The sequence below is a fragment of the Quercus suber genome, unplaced genomic scaffold, assembly GCF_002906115.3.
Source record: "Quercus suber isolate HL8 unplaced genomic scaffold, Cork oak 2.0 scaffold_709, whole genome shotgun sequence".
NCBI classification, from domain to species: domain Eukaryota; kingdom Viridiplantae; phylum Streptophyta; class Magnoliopsida; order Fagales; family Fagaceae; genus Quercus; species Quercus suber.
This window is the reverse complement of record NW_027070150.1, coordinates 306,379-327,730: the sequence shown is the minus strand read 5'-3', so window position 1 is coordinate 327,730 and position 21,352 is coordinate 306,379. Positions and strand designations below refer to the sequence as shown.

General features: G+C 35.9%; 1 protein-coding gene across 1 annotated transcript; it reads right to left on the bottom strand.

Annotated features, from left to right (window-relative positions):
- Positions 1–14,620: 14,620 nt before the first annotated feature.
- On the bottom strand, positions 14,621–19,147 carry LOC112015415 (uncharacterized). Its single transcript, XM_024047820.2, has 3 exons — positions 18,557–19,147; positions 16,180–16,409; positions 14,621–15,131 (listed from the first exon to the last, which is right to left on the bottom strand). The coding sequence occupies exons 1-3, from the start codon at positions 18,864–18,866 to the stop codon at positions 14,853–14,855; spliced, it is 819 nt and encodes a 272-aa protein (XP_023903588.2). The 5' UTR covers positions 18,867–19,147; the 3' UTR covers positions 14,621–14,852.
- Positions 19,148–21,352: the final 2,205 nt, after the last annotated feature.

Genomic DNA, 21,352 nt, shown 5'->3' with positions numbered 1-21,352 from the left:
TTGAATACAATTAAAAATTAAAAACTAAAATTAAAAATTGAAAAATACTATAGTAAAATAATTTTTAAATATATGAATAATATTGTAGGACCAATTTTTAATAAAAAAAGTGGTTAAAAAGTGAAATTTATGAATCTGTAAACAATACACAGTGTGCACTGTTCATGAGAAAAGTCAAACTTTCTAAAAAAAAAGAAAGAAGAAGAGAAACGCAAATGCGTCTGGGAGGCGCAAAACGCGCTTCCCAAACGCACACTTAGGGTGTATTTTTTCCCGCAGTTGCATTTACGTTTGTTTCCTAGCCTTTTTTTTTTGCTAGTACATGGCACTGTTTATGAACGAGCCAAGTGCTAAAAACGGGTAAACAGTAATTTGTAGTAATAAAAAAATATTTTACTAATGTACAGAAATAAGTTTTCAACAAAATAAGTGGTATTTAAATGTACACTTAAAATTAAAATTTAACATTTTTTTGAAATGTAAATCATTTTTCAAAAATATTTTCTTTATAAAATTATCTTAATTTTTATACATCATTGATAACAACTCTAAAATGAGTTCAAAAACTTTCCCTCATAATTTTGTTTTGAAAAACTATTTTATTTAACTTAGTGTGTTTGGCATTTTTTAAAAAGCCAGGTTTTTTTACTATTCAGCTTATTTTTGCTACTATTCATGAGTCTTGTTGCACTTTTTAGTATTATTTATGAGGCCTATTGTAGCTTTATTTACAATATTTTTAGTAAAAAAAATTCAGTTTAAACTAAATAAGCTTTTTTAAGTATAAGAAAAATTTTAGGGTAAATTTGGTACAATGAACGAAATTACATATTTACATTAAAAATATTAATTTTTATATGGCCAAACTTATGTATAGTACCTTAATTACAGTTACTTAAAGTTTTTCTTTTATAATTTTGACATCTGTCCAATTTAACAACCCCTACAAATGGCATTAAAACTAAAAAAAAAAAAAAAAAAAACTTTTTTTTTCTTCTTCCTTCTTTTTCTCTTACTGCAAGCGAACCAACGACTTCAGATCTTTTTCAGATTGTAGGATTTGTGCCTTACACTTAGGGATAAATAGATATCATCATCAAAACCAAACAAAAAGCCCCAGCAAAAAATAAAGAAGAAATGGAAAAAAAAAAAAAAAAAAAAAAGCAACAAAAAAATCTCATATTTTCTCTCTCTCGTGCTTCTAGGAAGCCCAAATCTCGAAATCAAGGATCACCACTATTTGATTTGCAAAATATCTTCAAACCCACATTTGAATCTCTGCAAAATCTCATGGACCACTTTCACTTCTTCACTTGCATCTTCTCCTTTTCATCCCTTACCTTCTCCTTCTCAACCCTTACTTTCTTGTTCTTACCCTTTATCCACTGGCCTTCTTACCCTTTGTTGGCTTCAATTTGGTTCAGATTGAGGGTGAGAAGTTGGAGAGATCGAATGCAATGGGGTTCTACGGTTCTACATTCTATGTTCTCTCACGGGACAGAGGAATAAGAGAGAGAGAGAGAGAGAGAGAGAGAGAGAGAGAGAGAGAGAGAGAGAGAGAGAGAGAGAAAAACAAATAGTAGTATTTTAACATCGTTTGTGGTTGTTAAATTGGACAAATGTCAAAATTTTAAGAAGGGAACCTAAAAAACTGTAGGTAAGGTACTGTACCTAAGTTTTGCCATATTTATTGTTGGTATAAAAGATATTGTAATGGAATAATTATTAGTTTATTACTAGACATAAGTTTGGTTGCTACATATTAGAAGCTTGTAAAAGATGATGTATAAGGAAATTTTATATTTTTGAAAATATATTATTTTAAAACTTATTAGAATCATTATAAAAATGAATGGTTATTCCTCAATTTAAAGAAGGATTGTTGAGAGAGAACATAAAGCCGGAATATATACTAGTATTTGGGGGGCAAAGTAGATTTTTTGATTAAAAAAAGTGCGGCCGATAATTGATATTTTGTTGATTGAATCGCGTGAATTGAAAAAGCTCAGAAAATTTGCTTTTTTAAAAATGTGGATGTGGTGTTATTTGTAAATGCAATTGACTAAAATCACGCTACCAAACAATTTCCTTTTTTGCGTTTAGCTTGTTAACGCGCACTTCCTCTGCAAGAACACTTATCCAAACAGGCTCTAAAGATACAACCAAATGACCAAATCACTATTACACATGAATAACTATTCCATTACATGAGTTATTACAGCATACCAAACATACTCTAAGAGATAGTTTTCCTCTTAACCATTTTTTTTATGATACTATCAAATACAGAAAAATGCATGAAACTATCTTCACATAAGGTTCTCCATTGAAGCAATTAATTTTAAGCTAAAATATTATTTTTCTCATTATTGAATTTCGCATGAATTTCGTTTTTCATCCTTAAAATTTTAAAAGTTGGTTTTAAACTCCTAAATTATTGCAAATGTTATGCTTACCACTTTTTAATTTAAAATGTTTATTTTTCATCCCTAAATTATCATAAAAAAATTATTTTTTTCGTCTTTATTTTTGTTATAAGCTATTGAAAAAAATTTCTTTAAAAAGCTTAGGAATGAAAAAATGAAATGTTTTTTAAAATTAGGGATGAAAAACCAAATTCAAGAAAAGTTTAGGAATTGAGATAATATTTTTGCCATAATTTTAACTCATATTTCTATGCCCAAACAAATAATTATTTTACGAGACATAACTCTCATAACATCTATAGGTCCAACATGCATTGGTCCCACATGTTATGAAGAAAGATCACATGAGATATCTTCTCTACCAAATCATCCTTAGAAGATATCTCATTCGAAACGCTCCATTATAGACAAGTACACGTTGCGTCATAAATGATCACTTCAAACATTGTAGTTTTTTCATTTATGCGTCTTAATTAAACCAGTAAAAGTGGCCCATTGAAATTTTGAAGATTTTAACGGTGTTAGAAATAAAGTCTGATTGGAATGTGTAAATTTTGGGTAATGAAAAGGTTATGTGGGGGAGATGTATATCCATAAGTGTCTATAGGGGAGATGTATATCCATAAGTGTACTCATTATTACAACCTTATCCCATAAACTCTACAATCATTCTAAGGTCCTATATATATGTGAGATTACTTTACTGTTATTATACACACTCTAAAATAAATCAAAGAATTGTGGATAACTACTTGAATATAAGAGTTTATCAATTATATTTCTTGTTTCTTTTACTTTGTTTTATTTATTTTCTCATTTCACAACACTTTATCAGCACGATTCTCTACCCAATTTCGAAGGAAGTTGTAATCCCATTATTCTTCAAATATCAAAGATTATTTGTGTAGTTTTCTTAACTCACTGTAAGTTTTTCTTTTTAAGGAATTAGTAATTATCCTATTTGTTTGTCTTTACGTTTTATGCTCATAATTTTAGTAATTTTTAATTGATTAAAATTTTTATGAGATTCACGTTATTCTATTATTATATATTCTTATGAGATGCACGTTATGAGATTCACATTTAATTAATTAAAAATATTTTGTTAAAAATGGTTTGTGATGAAGCAACTTAATAATAGTTATATGTACCGTGTATAAATCAACTTTGAATATATATGTCTGTAGGGTCGATTTTTGTAGCCCAAGCCCGAAAGATATGGGTTAAAGGCCCAACAAATCCAGGACAATGAATTTGTAGAGAGTGGGCGAAAGAGCTGGGCTGGTTATGAAGTAAACAATGGTTGGCTAAGTTACTTGCAGTGATGATAACATGAAATAATGCTTGAACAACTCCATGAATGAATGTCCGAAGAGATGTTTTATTAAGTAAACAGTGATTACAACATTCAGAGCTACAGTAAAGCTTCCCTCTCTTTTTCTCCCTCCCCCATTATCAGGGACCCTTTTTCTTTATATAGCATCCTTTCCTATCATCTCCATCGTCCACCTGTTCTTCATCTGCGTATCTACTCAAGTGCATGTCACGTCATGTGTCTACTTTAGTTCTTTGTGAGTGACGGTAGCCGAGGTTACACTGTTCAGGGATCTTCTCCACATAAATGAGGCCAGAAAAGCTGTTGCAGTGCATTAAATACGGTGGTAGCAGCTTTTCCTTTAGATATTTTTTAGTTCTGATCATCTTCGGATCCACCCAGAACTTATCATTATCATTGGGATNGACCATGCAATGCCTTGGTTCTGTCTAACGCTTCCATTCTTCTGTAAGTATCTAGTTTCCCCATAGGTTTGAGTCCGAGGACCATGCAATACCTTGGTTCTGTCTAGTACCCAGGTATAGCTGAGTGGTTAGTTTCCCCATAGGCTTGAGTCCGAGGACCATGCAATGCCTTGGTTCTGTCTAACACTTCCATTCTTCTGTAAGCATCTAGTTTCCCCATAGGTTTGAGTCCGAGGACCATGCAATACCTTGGTTCTGTCTAGTACCCAGGTATAGCTGAGTGGTTAGTTTCCCCATAGACTTGAGTCCAAGGACCATGCAATGCCTTGGTTCTGTCTAACACTTCTATTCTTCTGTAGGAAGGGGTTTGTCCTCGGACTGCTTTACTGGAGATGGTTCCTCCTCGGGTCAGACTATTAGCTCCGCGGTGCTTTGGGCAGGGGCAGTTCGGACTTTGATCTTACATGTGGCATTGACCTCGTCTTCAATTCAAGTTCCCATCTTCCTCATTTACGAGGCGCCCCTTGGCCGTTCACGCTCCGCGCTTGACGCTTCGATGCACAAGACACGCCTTCATTAATATCCCCGTGAATTGCTACAAATCCAGCGGTCTATGGTCTCTTTGGGATTTGGTATCTTCGTGATTGGTACTGCTGATAATTCTATTTTCGAATTCTGTGTGGATTAATTCCCACTTGTCTTCATCCTCTATATAAGGCTTTCCGGGGAAAAGGCTTCTCCACACTCTATGAACTTCCCAACGCAACTAGAAACACATCCCTTCGGCTCCTCGAGCCCCTTCAATAACCTTGCCAGGATTGTGACCAGAGTTGGGAGATATGAGGCGGCCTTGGGTTGGTGTGAGGACACATAGACCAAAGGTCCTACTGCCCTGGCTAAGAGTCGTCGTGACCGCATCCCCCATTAGACTTCCGGTGCGGCAGAGCCTTGGCGTAACCCTGATAGTGCCATGCGCGGTGGCCAGGAGGGATGTCCCTGAAGTACCTAACGCTCCTCCCCAGGGCGCACCCCTGCCGGAGGAGACGCGCAAAATCACGTCATGGCTGGTGCCCGAGTGTTGCCGTCTCCAATGGCCAACACTCGTGAGGACTGGAGAGAATCGAGGGGACGTCATGGGGGAGGGCTTCCCGGGGCACCTGCATCGGCTCCTCTCTTTGTTCTAGCTCTGCCGCACCGGATAAGGAGTTGTTGGTAGCCTTGAAGCGGGCTAGCCTCAGCCCCATTTCCTCTGGCTAGTTTTAGAACAAGTCCACCTAGGCCTTTGTTTGTAGAATTAGCTTGTAAAGTTAGTTATAAAACACGCCTGCCTGAGCCTCTGTTTGTATCTTGTACCTTTCGTTTAATAAAATAATATGAAGTTCCTTTTCTTTTTTGTTGAATCTTCTACTTTTCTGCAATGTTTTTTTTTTTTTTTGATGTGTCGCCACCAACCTTCCGTAAAATAACTACTTAGGAACGATCGCCCGTTGCGCCTGCCAGTGCACTAATCCTTCCCACAGACGGCGCCAATTGTAGGGACTCAGTTTAGAAAGGTTCCCCAACAATACATTTTTAGAGAGTGGATCGAAGGTTTAGGCCCTAACAGGCTAGCAACGGAATACAAGCCCCCCTTCTTCCATTGAAGGGGAGTAAGCCCAGTTTACAACTAAGGGTAGCTCCTCGGCACTCGTCCGAGGAGATCCCTCTCCCAGAAACTGACATGACCTCTGAGTCCTTCTATAGCATTCTCTTGAATGATCCAAAAAAGTCCCTCCCCCACTCTAATTGCTTTGCTCGTCTTTCTTATATAGTTCTCTTCCTCCTCTCCCCTCCTTCCTTCTGTTGATCATCCATTGGCCTCCCCTCTGACTATCCGTCCTATCAGAGGCCTTATCCGTACTCAAGTGGTTCACCATGATCAATGTTGCCCTGTCAAGGGGTTACATCCCCATTAATGCGGTCAGGGGGGTTAGGTGAGCGCATTTAATGTAGAGGTGACAGCTCGCCTAAGGCTTGCTCCTTCGCCGACGCGTGGCACTGGACCCTTCCTCCTTGGATATTCAAGGAGTCCCCTTTGGTGGGGTGTTCCTTGTGTTCTCCCGAGGTCTCGGGCGCCCGAGGACGAGGTCATCCTCGAATATGTTCCTCAGGGGTTGGTCTTCGCGCTTTCATCCTTGGACCCCTCATGCATCCTTGGCGTGGGCCATTGGGCTTGGCTTGGAGTGGGCCAAGGCCACCTATTTTTCTGGCCCCACAGGTTATATTATACTACAATGAGAACAGTTGAAACAAATATTGCAATACACCAGAAGTGTTCGGACCCAAAGGTTTTTATGTTTTGGCATGATCGTCTTGGTCATCCAGGATCAACAATGATGCGTCAAATTATTGAAAACTCTCACGAACATCCCATAAAGAACCAGAAGATTCTTTTACCTAGTGATTATCCATATAGTGCATGTTCTCAAGATAAATTAATTACCAAACCATCACATTCAAAGATTGTTGTTGAATGTCCATCTTTCTTAGAAAGAATTCAGGGTGATATATGTGGACCAATACACCCACCTTATGGTCCATTTAAGTATTTTATAGTTTTAATTGATGCATCAACCAGATGATCACATGTATGTTTACTTTCTACTAGAAATGTTGCATTTGCTAGGCTTCTTGCTCAAATAATTAGGTTGCGAGCACAATTTCCTGATTATCCAATTAGGAAAATTCATTTAGATAATGCTAGTGAATTCATATCTTAAGCTTTTGATGACCATTCCATGTCAATTGGAATTGATGTTGAACTTCTTGTTGCCCATACACATACTCAAAATGGTTTAGCTAAATCACTTATCAAGAGACTTCAAATTATTGCTCGACATTTGCTTATGAAATCAAAATTACCAGTTTCTACTTGGGGTCATGCTATTTTACATACTGCATCATTAGTTCGCATTAGGCCAACTGCTTATCATAAATTCTCACCATTGCAACTCGTACTTGGCCAATAATCAAATATTTTTAACTTGCACACATTTGGTTGTGTTGTGTACCTATTGCACCCCCACAACGCACTAAGATGGGTCCTCAACATAGATTTGGAATTTATACAGGTTTTGATTTCCCATCTATCAATAGATATCTTGAACCTCTAACTAGTGATGTTTTTAAGGCACGTTTTAAGGATTGTCATTTTAATGAAACAATCTTTCCACCATTAGAGGAAGAAAAGTTGTTGCCTGAAGCATGACGTGAGATTGCTTGGAATGTTTTGACGTTATCTCATCTTGATCCTCGTACAAATCAATATGAACTGGAAGTTCAAAGAATTATTCATTTGCAAGGAATTGCAAATCAATTACCAGATGTATTCACCGACCATAAGAAAATAGTGAAATCTCACATTCCAACTGCTAATACTCCAGCACGGATTGAAGTCCCTGCAAGACAATCAGTTAATACAACAACAAATGAATCAAAGCCACACCTAAAGTGTGAAAGACCTATCGGTGTTAAAAACAAAATTCCCCGGAAGAGAAAAGTACAAGAAAAACAAGTTGCAACCTATAAAGAGGCTATACCTAGGAAACAGGTCACAAAAATAATTGATCTATCCAAAACTTATGAACAAAAATCTCCTGAAAATAAACCTCCTGAAGAGTTATCCCTTGAAGATGATCAGGTACCTGAAAATAACGAGATCTCAATACATTATGTACATACAGGAGAAATATGGGATAGAAATAAAATTGTTGTTGACAACATAGTTTCATATAAAGTTGCCATTGATATTACCAGAAATAATGATAACGAATATGAACCACAAACCGTTGATGAATGTCAATGTAGAAATGATTGACCAATGTGGAAAGTGGCAATTCAAGTAGATTAAATTTACTAATTAAATGTGAAGTTTTTTGACCTGTAGTCCAAACACTTAAAGGTGTAATGCCTGTTGGATTCAAATAGGTATACGTAAGCGAAATGAGAAAAATGAAATTATAAGGTACAAAGCGCGACTTGTAGAACAAAGTTTTTCACAGAGACCTGGTATTGATTATGAAGAAACATATGCTCTTGTAATGGACGCAATTACATTCAGATTTTTAATTAGCTTGGTAGCAAATGAAAATTTGGATATGCGATTAATGGATATTGTTACAGCATATCTATATGGATCATTAGATAATGATATCTACATGAAAATCCTTGAAGGATATAAAATGTCTGAAACATATAATCCAACATCCGGATGTATGTATTCTATCAAGCTATAATGATTTTTATATGGGTTAAAGCAATCCAGACGCATGTGGTATAATCACCTCAGTGAGTATCTTTTGAAAGAAGGATTTGAGAATAGTCCAATTTGTCCATGTGTTTTTATCATAAAATCAAAATCTGGATTTGCTATTGTTGCAGTATATGTTGATTAAATCTTGTAGGGACTCCAGAAGAGTTAACAAAAACAACAAATTATTTAAAGAATGAATTTGAGATGAAAGATCTTGGTAAGACAAAATTTTGTCTTGGCCTACAAATTGAACATCTTCCAAATGAAATTCTTGTTCATTAATCAACGTACACAGAAAAAGTCCTGAAGCAATTTTACATGGATAAAACTCATCCTTTGAACACTCCAATGGTGGGTCGGTCACTTGATTTTAAGGAAGATCCGTTTCAACCACAAGAAGATAATGAAGAAACTCTTGATCCTGAAGTACCATATTTTAATGCAATTGGTGCTTTGATGTATCTTGCAAATTTCACACGATCTGATATAGTAGCAGTTAACTTACTAGCAAGGTATAATTCTGCACCAACTCGAAGACATTGGAATGGAATTAAGCATATTTTACGTTATCTTTGTGGGACTACTGATTTGGGATTATTTTATTCAAATGGATTAAAACCACAGTTAGTTGGATATGCTGATGCAAGTTACCTTTCTGATCCACACAAAGGCCAATCACAAACATGATATTTATTTACTTATGGAAATACTGCTATTTCATGGAGATCTGTTAAGCAAACAATTTCTACTACTTTCTCAAATCATGCAGAGATTATCACAATTCATGAAGCGAGTCGTGAGTGTGTTTGGTTGAGATCGGTAATTCAACATATTCGTGAAAACAGTGGATTATCATCAATCATAAAAAGTCCAACGATATTATACAAAGATAATGCCGCTTGTATCACTCAAATTAGGGGAAGATATATCAAGGGTGATAGAAGCAAGCATATTGCACCAAAATTCTTTTATACACATGAGCTCTAGAAAAGTGGCGATATTGATGTCAAGCAGATAAGATCATGTGATAATTTGGTTGATATGCTCACTAAGCCATTACCAACTGCAACTTTTAAGGAGATGGTGCACAATATTAGCATGCGTCGACTTAAGGATATTTTTACCATGAACAATGGAAATTCTATGTACTCATGAGGGGGAGTAAATTTTCTAAAGGATGTGTGTTGATTGTACTCTTTTTCCTTCGTTAAGATTTTTTTCCCATTGGATTTTCCTTTGTAAGGTTTTAATGAGGCAATCCTAAGGCACTAGAAGTTACACAAGAATATTGTACTCTTTTTCCTTAACCAAAATATTTTTCCACAGGGTTTTTCTTTGGCAAGGTTTTAACGAGGCATATTCTTATGAAATGGTCATCCGATGGGGAGTGTTAGAAATAAAGTCTGATTGGAATGTGTAAAATTTAGGCAATGAAAAGGTTATGTGGGGGAGATGTATATCCATGAGTGTCTATAGAAGAGATGTATATCCATAAATGTACTCATTATTACAGCCTTATCTCGTAAACTCTATAATCATTCTAAGGTCCTATATACATGTGAGATTACTTTACTATTATTGTACACATCTAAGAGAGATCAAAAGAATTGTGGATGACCACTTGAATATAAGAGTTTATCAATATATATTTCTTGTTTCTTTTACTTTGTTTTATATATTTCTATCATTTCACAACAAACAGTGTTCTATTTAATTATCTTTTTCCCTTCACTTTTTTATTTATAGGTCAAGTACCAATTACATTCGATCCTTCCTTGGTATTATGTGATTATTGATGAATTTTCATTCAATATTATTGCAAGAAAAATTAAAATTAAATGGTAGGATCGACCAGTTCAATTTTAATAAAAAGATAAAAGGAATTGAATCTCAATGTCCTTTTAAAAGACTGATTTTTTTAATTGAAAAAGTCTAAACTGAATTCCAAATAAAGTAATCTTCCTACAAAGTAGAATATAAGAAATAGTTGATTGATGTTTTGAGGGATAAGTGATGAAAATGATTCAACCTCCTTGCTAGTGAAAAAACATATCCAATTTTTCAAGATTTCCAAGATCCATATGAAATAGACCTATATAAATTTTGACTCAAATTAGGAATTACTATTGGAGAATATCTTTAGAGTGGTATTGTTCCCTCGACTAGACAATGGTCATCTCCAAAGTTGGGGATTGTTTTGAGGGAGCTCGAGCTTGGGCCTAAGGCTCTCACCAATGATGAATGGGTCTAAGAAGCCGTGACCTGTTGGGGGGATAAATACTTTGGGAAGCTTCTTTGAGTAATTAATAGAACATATAGAAACACACTTTAACCCAAAAGGCCTAAGCCCTATGGGTATGTGCTCAATTATATTATATTAACCACTCATTTTTCTCATCTTTATTCAGTGTGGGACTTCACTCACACGTGTAACCCAACAATCTCCCCCCTCACGTGTGAGTCTGCCTCTCTACAGGCTTCAAGACCTCTCTGTGGGCTATGAACAAGTCCTATTCACTCCCCCTTGGCTAATGGGCTTTTCACTTCATCAACGCATCATCCATGGGTCTCTTGTATGCCACCCATAAGAACCACGTGTTAACCCCACACGCACATCCATGGGAACCCCACACGTCCATGTCCATGGGAACCTCGCATCACACCATTATTTAGCACCATTAGCAATATTCCTTTGTTGAGCCTTTTTTTTTTTTTTTTCATTCTCCAAGATCTTTGTGTGTGGGCCATTTAGACTTTTTTTGTCCTTGCTGGGTAGGGACTATGAACACCTCACCACCATAGGCTCTGATACCACTTGTTGGGGAGATAAACAGCTTGAGGAGCTTTCTTGAGTAATTAATAAGACATATAGAAACACACTTTAACCCAAAAGGCCTAAGCCCTATGGGTATGTGCTCAATTATATTATATTAACCACTCATTTTTCTCATCTTTATTCAATGTGGGACTTCACTCACACATGTAACCCAACATGACCCTACTTGAAATCCAAGGAATGTGTTTTGGTTAAGGTCTAAAGTGGCAAATGGGTGGGTTAGAAATGGGTTCGGTGGTTAAATATTGAAGAGAGGAGCTGGGTTCTTGTGCCTCTCTTAAGTTTGAAATGCTAAGAAATTCCACAAATTTTTTACCAAATGACCTTTTTCTTATCATTTTTTCCTTTCCAAAAAAAAAAAAAAAAAAAAAAAAAGAAACAACAAATATAAAAGGAGAGCAAAAATACATATTTATTATCATTTTTAACAAAAGTTGGTTACGGAAGACAAACAGATTTTACCTCAAGTTGGTAAAATAACATTTTTTAAACCACTTGTAGGAAAAATGATTTTGAGTCAAATCAGTCACCCCAAAATAATATTTACAATAGAGACATCAACTCTATATGATATCTTGTGCTTTTCTCGAGTTCAAGGCTGGATGATAAGCTCTTGGATCCAGTGCACAATACTCCTCTTTCTACAGGATCTATAAGAGGGGATTTCCAAGTTGAACCCACGACATTGTTTGGAAGACGCTATTGCACCAAAATCCATCCAGTGGGGACTTTTGAGGAAACGAAAAAAATAAAATAAAAAGAAGCTCCTTTTGCAAATACGGCCTTCACTTGAAGATGAAAACTGCCTCCAATTAGTTATGAAAGATGGAGAATTTGCTAAATCTCATTTGAGATTTCATCATTTTAATGCTATCGATCTAGTTACTGTGATTTTCAATGTTATCACTAGCATGCATTTGATTTAAGACACTCATGATTAGACAATTCTTCTTTTTTTTTTAGAATCAACGAAGTGCCTTTTATTTAAAGAAAAACATCAGAGTCTGCTAGAAACAAAAGAAAGGAACTGTGGGGGAGCATCCTCCATCCACGCCTTATAATCTAAAACAATTAAAACAAACAGAGCTAAAACAGTAGCAACCATATTACCCTCTCTCTTAACATGAGAGTAGTGTAATTTACTTAAACATCTTGTCAAAACCACACCGAACCTTGGTGTTTGCCCCCAATTGAATCGTACATCCTCAAGATTGACCTTAACCATGTCCAAGATAGGAGCTCTCCAATGAACTTGGATCGGGGTGGACTGTGGTTGGGGAGGTTGTTGCACTGCCTGGAATTCCGATAGTAATTCGTTGGCCACATTGACGAGTTGCTTTGGAATGCAACAAGCTTGGTTAGTTCTGACCCGATTCCGATGTGTCCCTAATATCTAAAACATGACTGAGAACGACTTTTTATTATGTTCCATTTTGATCATCCACGACAGCAACTCTTTGAAATCCATGAAAGCTGCTTCCATGATAGAATCGCTATTGATCAAAGACTTAGTCGTACTGAGGATGTGCTCTAACTTTGCTTTGCCTGCCCATGTTTTGGCTATGAGCATGGTAGAGGGATTTTTTGCCCGTAATATTTCACCAAGCTCTCTCTTTGTACATGGGTTCCCAAGCCCATGATAGATCATTACTAAGAGAATCATTGCATCTGGTGGGGTTGTGGGACAGCCTCCGCCAATATCTGTGATTGAGAGACATCCTCCTTGGAAACTTGCTGCCTCTTATTTGGTAGCTCAGGGAGAATTCTATTGTCATCCATTACTTGTTTACTTAGACCCTTATCTTCTTTTTACCCCCCGAAGAGAAGGAGAAGAAACTTGGGCTTGTCGAAGTCGAGACCATTTGCCCTGTGTAGGATGATTAGACAATTCTTGGACACCATGTGAATCCTTGCATTAAAAAATAGAAAAAAGAATTGTTACTATGAATCCTACGTTGTTTGGATTTTTAAGGTTCTTTGTCCCTACAACAAGCTTCAAAAGCTTGATAGGTAATGTACGGACGCAATACTTAGTTTCAATCCTAGTTAACTACTTCGATTACAGTAAAAACCATTTTCCATTACAATTTATAAGTGTCACTGAATAGCAGGAGATTTGTGAGGAGATGATGCAATTTGGCTAAATGAGCAAATTTCAGATTCCTTCAAATGCTTACCATGGTCCTCTGACAAACAAATAATACGTACGCTAAAACTGTCAACTAGATCTGGTACATTTTCCACGAAATGTCAACTCTTTCATATCTTGAGCTTTTCTTGAGTTCAAGGCCGGACAATAAGGTCTTTAATGGCCGTGTAACTCAAGGTTATTGCTTGTTCTTCAAAACAAGTTTTGAATCTCCTATTCCATTATTGTAACTACTGATTTTTTTTCTTAAATAATAAATTTAAGGACGCAACTTTTGTCCCAACTTGTTGAAGTGAAATGTCATAAGTGGTGGAAATAAAAATGATGTTAGTGTTGAGTTCATCAACCTATACAAAACTGATTGTACACCACGGGCAATCTGTCATGTTAATAAATTGTGAAAAATTTTGAGGATAAAATTTTGTGTCCGTAGAGTTGAAAAAAAAAAAAAAAGAAGAAGAAGAAGAAGAAGTAGCTAGTCTTGAGCTCTCGGCCAGTTAAGGGTTGGAATGTTGGATATGGATCAAATCATCAAAACAATAACTATTTCTGAAGCTATAAAAAAAGTATTTTGGTCTATGCAGAAACACAGGCAGGCACCCGCAAACCACACTCATTCGCACAAAGAAGCGATCAAGTGATTCAAATCATTGCTACAAAACCAATCTCGATCTCAGACTCTCAACACCCCAGGGAAATTAAATGGTAGCAATAGATTTATCTTCAAATTCTCAATTTCACAACACCGCTGCAGGAAAAAGGTTGCTGAATTTGCAGCTGATCTTTCCCTCTTTGATATCCATTTGCTTAGGATCCCTAAGATTGTTGCAGGTTTATGGTTTTAGACAGAACAGCCTATATAGCAAACAAAACGAATATAACAGAAAATTCTAGCTCTCATTGTGATCATAATTCATAATTGCCATAGATGGAAAATTGGCCTCATTGAAAATAGATGTATTGGCTTCCACTAGGCAGCAATAAAATTCAGCTGCTAAGGGTCTAGTTTAAAGACGAAATCAGATTTCAATCCTCTTGAGCTTCTTGAAACTTGTACATCAACAAGAGAACTTTTCAAGGACAACACAATTTTAGGACCAGTTTGAATCTATGTTGCTAAGCTTATGACCACACAATGTTAAATTCATAGACATAAGTAAAAATGCCAGGCATCACGATGCACAGAACACTCAATAGTAGGATTAAAAAGGAACAAAATAATCCATAAGTTCCAGTCTTCCAGAAACTATGAATATTTCACATATATCTGCTAACCTGTTTAGTTGTAATCTTCAAAAGGCAATGAAGTAGTTATTGGAAATTCTATGAAGGATAAGAAACAAAATTTGCAGCAAGAATATTTACACTTGTCTTGATAAGACAGTTATATCTCACTACATAACATGGCTTTCAAAGGGAAGAGTAGATAGGAACACCTGGTATGGTTGCACCAGAATCAACAATGAAAATGTTGCCCGAAACATATTCGGAAGATTCATGTACCAAGTATCGAACAAGTGATGTCAATGCTGGATCAGTAGTGCCATATTCTCTTAACGGGATAATTTTCTTTGTCACGTTATGCAGCCATTCTTTTTGCAAGAGACTCTGGGTAATCTCAGATTTGAAAATGCCAGGTGATATAGAATTCACTCTAATTTTATATACACCCAATTCCAATGCCATGACCTGTCATAAGTAGAAATAACATTATATACAAGAAGAACAAAATCAACACACACACACACATGCATACATATCATGCAGCACAATTATAAAAAAGCAATCGGGACAAAAACAGCAAAAAAAAGAAAAACTAGTCTGATAAGGATACATTTCCTATGGGTAAAGACTTAAGAAGAGCCTGGCTCCTATCTCTAAATAAGTTCAGGGTATTCCATAAATAATTAATTTATGACGTGTTCATCACATAATTATAGAAAAAGTAGCATCCTAGTCTAAAAAGACAACCAAAGTGATAGCACAGTAGCCAGGGATGACAACTCATGAAGTACAGGCCATCAGACCCAAAGTTACTAAAATAAAAAATAAGGAAAGAAAAAGAAACACACATATAGGCAAACAATCAGCAAACATAATAAGCCTGTCCCAATTTCATGAAAATGCAATATGATGGTGTTTGGAGATGGTATATATGTTTTGTTACTCAGTTTCAATGGGGACCAACAAGAGAATATTTAGTACACGTACTTGAAAATGTCTGACCTGAAGTGAATCTCCAGTCTTCATTTGTGTGTCTATTCTTTTGATGTTTCTCTTGGAATTTTCTTTTTCCTCTCAATTGGGAAAAATATATATCTTAAGGTGATGTAATATTTCCTCTTTTATTTTAAATTTTTTTTATAGGAAATGCACCAAACTTGACCTTTTCTTGAATCAAAAGAAGTAATTTTTTTGATAAGTGATAGAGATTTATTAATATAAAAAAATAGACACCTAGGTATACAAGGAATATACAGGGGTGTACAGATCAAATACAAAAGAATCAAAAGAAGTAAATTCTATTTGTTTACCTATTGTTGAATCAATTGAAATAAATTTATTTTTGTTTAGCGTGAGTGTTTTTTTTTTTTTTTTAAATCTCTGCAGTGTATTTTTCTATGAAGTTACTACGATTTTTCATCTTATAGAAAATATTTTGTTTCCAAACAATTATAAAACATGACAATGGTATTACCCCTAAATTTTGGAAGAGTTCCATGGCAATTGACATTACCTTTGTCAAGATGTTTAGGCCTGCCTTTGAAGCAGCATAGGCGGCAGAACCAGGCAATTGCCCACGGTCGAGACCAGCAACTGAAGATATGTTTATGATTGATCCTCCCCTCTCAGCATCACGCATGTGTATGCCAATGTATTTTGACACCAGCCAGTTTCCTGTTAAGTTTGTTTTGATAACATGATTCCATTCCTCCTCAGATAATTCTAATGGAGATCTCACATTACCTAATGTACACAGCATAAGAGTGAGAAATATTTATCAACGATAACCTTCAACAATTCAGTAACAAAAACAGCCAGATAGGCATCCTGGTACATGAACATGTTTAAAAAGCTCATAGAATTATAATAAAGATGAAGAAGCAAATGCCAAAAATACAAACACAAAAATTCCAAGCACACTGATTATTTTATTTTATAAATAAATTGGTAAGTTACTCATACCCAGTCTTAAACCTACGACCTCACCTTCCACCTAGCACTTAAAAGGAATGAAGGTGTCTGTTGAGTTAGAACTGATCTTGTCAATACAAGAATGAAAACTCAAAAGATATATTTCTTAAATAATCAACTGTGGATGATCCAGAGTCATCTAAGCACACTTGTCCATGTATGGATATCATCCCTTTACATACCTGTGTCCACAATATGTGTATGTGCAATGTTTACATTTATGAACAAGACAACGTGAATGTAGTCCAGTGTGAAAATGATGTATAAAGTGTTTAAAGAATAGAATATTAGAAGTAAAAGGTCTCAAAACCTATAAGTTCTTGGGTTCAAAACTTGTAACTAGCATTTTGGGGCCACTTCCAAGGGATTCTACCCTATAATTACCTTGTTTGTGCACATCCCTTAGAGAATAGTCAAGTACTGGAAAACCTATGAGCACCATGTAGTGTGTGTGTGTGTGTGTGTGTGTGTGTGTGTGTGTATTCATATATATGTTTGCGTGTGAGCTCACATGAGGGTGGGTTCCTGTGGAGACTCAAGAGTGGAGTCCATCCGTCACATGAAAGGGTGGGTTCCTGGGCAGTCCTAATAATATTTCTTGTGCATAACAACTCGAGAATATCATAGAAGCTTCTATAACTCTTAATCCTCTCAAAGAAGGAGATCCAAAAGGCAGACACATAGAGATTAATTGGTTTATAAAAATCCACACAATCAATTGAAGTTGAATTATCGTATTTATATCTCTAAGCACACCTTACTAAGTTACTCCCACGGGCATTAAATTGCATGAATCCTGTCCACATAACAAAAAACTAGAATTTGCTCTGTCTGGTGCCAACCAAATATGACAGGCGAACCATTTGAAGCCTAACAATGTGAAATTGGAGAATCAAACACTTCACACTTATTTATTTATCACCCAATCAAACACACACAAAACCAAATTTACCATATTAGGTAAAGAGAAATTAAATGGTTTAATTCCTTTTTTAGTTTTCTTTGTATCAGTACAAAACTACAAATTACCAAATCCAAACCTTAATTTTCCTTCAGTCAATTTCTCAGGAAACACACAACAAACAGAATTAAAAACAAAATTTAACAAAGGGAAAATTTCACAATTCTCCCTATAGTTTTGATTGGTTTCAAATTACACCTAGATTTTTAAAAGTTCCAATTAAAACCATAGACTTTTTAAATTGTTTCAATTTGCCATATTATTATTATTATTATTTTTTAAATGCAAATTCACATCAATTCTAGTTAGAACTTACCTAGACACAAATTCTTCCATGTGAATCATATCAATAAGTGTACAGACACACCCAATTTCACAGCATGTTGAGGTGTCAACTGTCAAGTGCTACTATTTTATCATCACAACTTGACACCTTAGCATATTAGAAAATTGGATGTGTCTGTAGAGATATTGGAATCACAAATGATATTTTAATACTGAAAGTACTATTCAATTTTCACAACAATACCGAGGGGACAAGTTATAAAAGATTTTCATCTGGTTCATCATTGACATCACTTTTTTACTTGTGATTATCAACCTACCACCCAAACTTTGTTGAGAAATTGTAGTTAAAATAAGATAAATTGTTGAGTTTATTACACTAAACTGTCACATAAAGCAAGCATAGGTATAGCTTACTTACATGGGTTTCAACTAATTCAACTAGTAAAATCTCTAATTGTGGAATAAGATATCGATTTCAATCCCCCTACACCTAAAACTAATTGATGTCCCGGTCTAATAATTAGTAAAATTATAAAAATAAAAATAAGGGCCATGCTCATTTTTCCATAAAATAATTTTAAAAATAGTTTCCATGCCCTTAAGTCAGTCATTCGTTAACATTTTCCTAAAAAAAACAGAAAAAAGCAGAAGCTAGTATTTAATTCCTAACCTCTAAGTCCGGCATTGTTGACCAAGGCATGGATGTGGCCAAACACATCCCAAGCTTTCTTTATGGACTTCTCGATGGTGGGTCCATCAGCAGTCAAGTCGAGCTCCACAGCCACAGCTCGAGGGGAACTTGTAGAAGAAGAAGAAGAGTTGATTTGGTGACAGAGTGATTGGAGTCGGTCGACGCGTCGAGCGGCGGCAATGATCTTGCAACCAGCTTTTGCAAGGTCGAGGCAAAATTCAAGACCAAGGCCTGAGGAAGCCCCAGTTACCATCACCACTTTTTCCTCTAGCTCTCCCCATGACTCCATCGCCCCTTCTCTGACTCTGTTTTGGATTAAAATAAATAAGAAGAAAAAATGTAGCTTTTAAAACATCTCAATTTGTATAGATGCAATGGATGAGAGGTATTGAGTAATCCTGGAACAAAACTATTTCCACACTCAATTGCGTGGCTGTCGACTCATGATTTGATTTCCGTGCCTTCACACGTGTTCTCCACGTATAAGCTAATAAAAAGTTGCCCTCCAGTATCATTTTTAGCTGTGCTTTTAATTTTTTGCATCGTTTGGAGCATTTACATTTGAAAATTTTGTTTCATGCTATTTTATCATTTTAAAAAATCATTTTATCAATTATACAATATATTTTTACAATATTTTTAGTATTTTAATTTTTATTTTACAATTTAACATATTAAAATAATATAAATTATACAATCAAATAATAAACAAATTATATCTTTCTCCTTTCTAATTTCTGTCTCTCTATCACTCTCACCACACAACAACCATCCTCTCAACCACACCACTTCCAGGCATCCACAATCCTAGCAAAATACCAGTTCACCACCAATGTCACTCTCTCTTAGCAAAATCAAAGCCTAGTCTCACCATCCAACCAGAATTAATAGCAAAATCAAAACCCAAATTTCATAGCAAAATCAAAACCCAATCCACCGATCTCGCCACCCACTGATCTACACCACGCCAATCTCCACCGTTATCATTCCCATTCCGATCTCCACCGGCATCAAAACCCACATCGACCCATGCCCACGTCAGTCACAAACCCACCACCACCAAAGAGAGATAGAGAAACCCACAACCACTAGATGAGAGAGAGAGAGAGAGAGAGGGTCATTGGAGAGAGCACGAGGTCTTAGATCTGAAGAGAGTAGAGAGCAAATGAGAAAGAGAGAAGGAAGAGAGAGAAAAGAAGAGAAATAATGAGAGAGGAGAGAGAACTTTTGGGGTTAAAAAGGAGGAGAGAGTATATTAAAAACTATTATTTTGTTTTAGAATTGTGCTACAGTGCAATTCTAAAAGTAGAATTGCATTGTAGCACTATTGCAAAAAAAAATTTCATAGTTGAGTTTTACAATTCCGAATGAAGCATGGTTTTTGTGTGAAAACAATAAAATTGCTCTACATATGCCATTTGGCATGCCTAGTGCGAATGCTCTTAAAGAGTGAATAATTACATTTACTATTTATCTTACTTTTTCAAATATATTTTCCAAGCTGTTTTCTATATTTACTCTATTCTATTTAAATATTTTTTTTTCTTTATTACTTAAAACTTTTTGTGATTTTTTTAACAAGTCTTGCAGAGCACTTGTGGCCAGATATAATTGTTGTAAAACCAATTTTATAATAAATCATATGTGGTAAGTTGCTATTGGTTCTAATTTGAACTCACCACTAAAATTATTTTTTTTTTCTCAACAGTTGTAGGGATATTGGGCCAAGAGCTCATTATCTATGTAAATATTGGGCCTAAGGCCCAAGTTGGGGACGAGAGGTCGACCGAGGAGGAGTAAACATTGTCAAGGGAGCCCGTGTTAGTAAATGAAGAAGTTAGTTTTGGTTATAATGGCGTAGGAGGGTGGGCCGAGGATGAGTGCCTCCTCGGCTAACCAAAGTCGAGGTCATAAAAGGTGATCTGTCGTCCAGGAGAACGTTCCAAGAAGCTTTGTTGGTACGGATAAGCATTGTAGAAACATAGGACATGGGGAAGTCTTAAAATATCTAAGGAGAAACTGCTACCACTGTATTAAATGCTCTACAGCTAATTCTCTGGCCGCATTAATGTGGAGGTAATGCCTGAACAGTAGTTTTCAGCCTTATAACTACTGCATAAAGACTTATGGAAGGTGCTGATGAGACAAGTTTCAACACCAACCATCTGGCCTAGACGTAGAGGGTAAAGATGAAAGGGGAAGATAGTATAAAAGAAGAAGGAAGCAGTGTGAGAAAAGGATCAGAATAAAGAGAAAAACATTATAACATCAAGAACTAACTTTGTAATCAAACCTAAGGAAAATATATAAGAACCGGTCTCCTCGGACTTTGCCAAGGATGATTTTCTTAAGTTTAAACTTGTCTATCTTCATTCTCTTGTAATCGAGATCTACCTTATTTGTTGTCTGATTCACTAAAACCCAGTTTTCCAATCCACTCTCTACAAATTCATTGTTTTAGACTTTTTGGGCTTGAGTCCATCTATCTTTTAGGCTAGAAACTCAAATCTGGTCCTTATAATTGGTGTCGTTTATAGAAATTACTAGGGTTATAGTGAGTTTAACATTCGACGATGGTAGGTTCAAGTCCAAATCAGGCAGAATCTATGGGGTCTCAGCGTCAAGATCATTTTCGTGATCTTGAACAAAGAAGGGGCCGGGAGGGGAGGGGAGTGTACATACTATCCATACTAGTAGGAGCCACTCTCGAGGTGGTAGCCATCTCTCTCATAAGAAAAATACCAAAGCCATGCAGTTGGAGATTGATCACCTGAA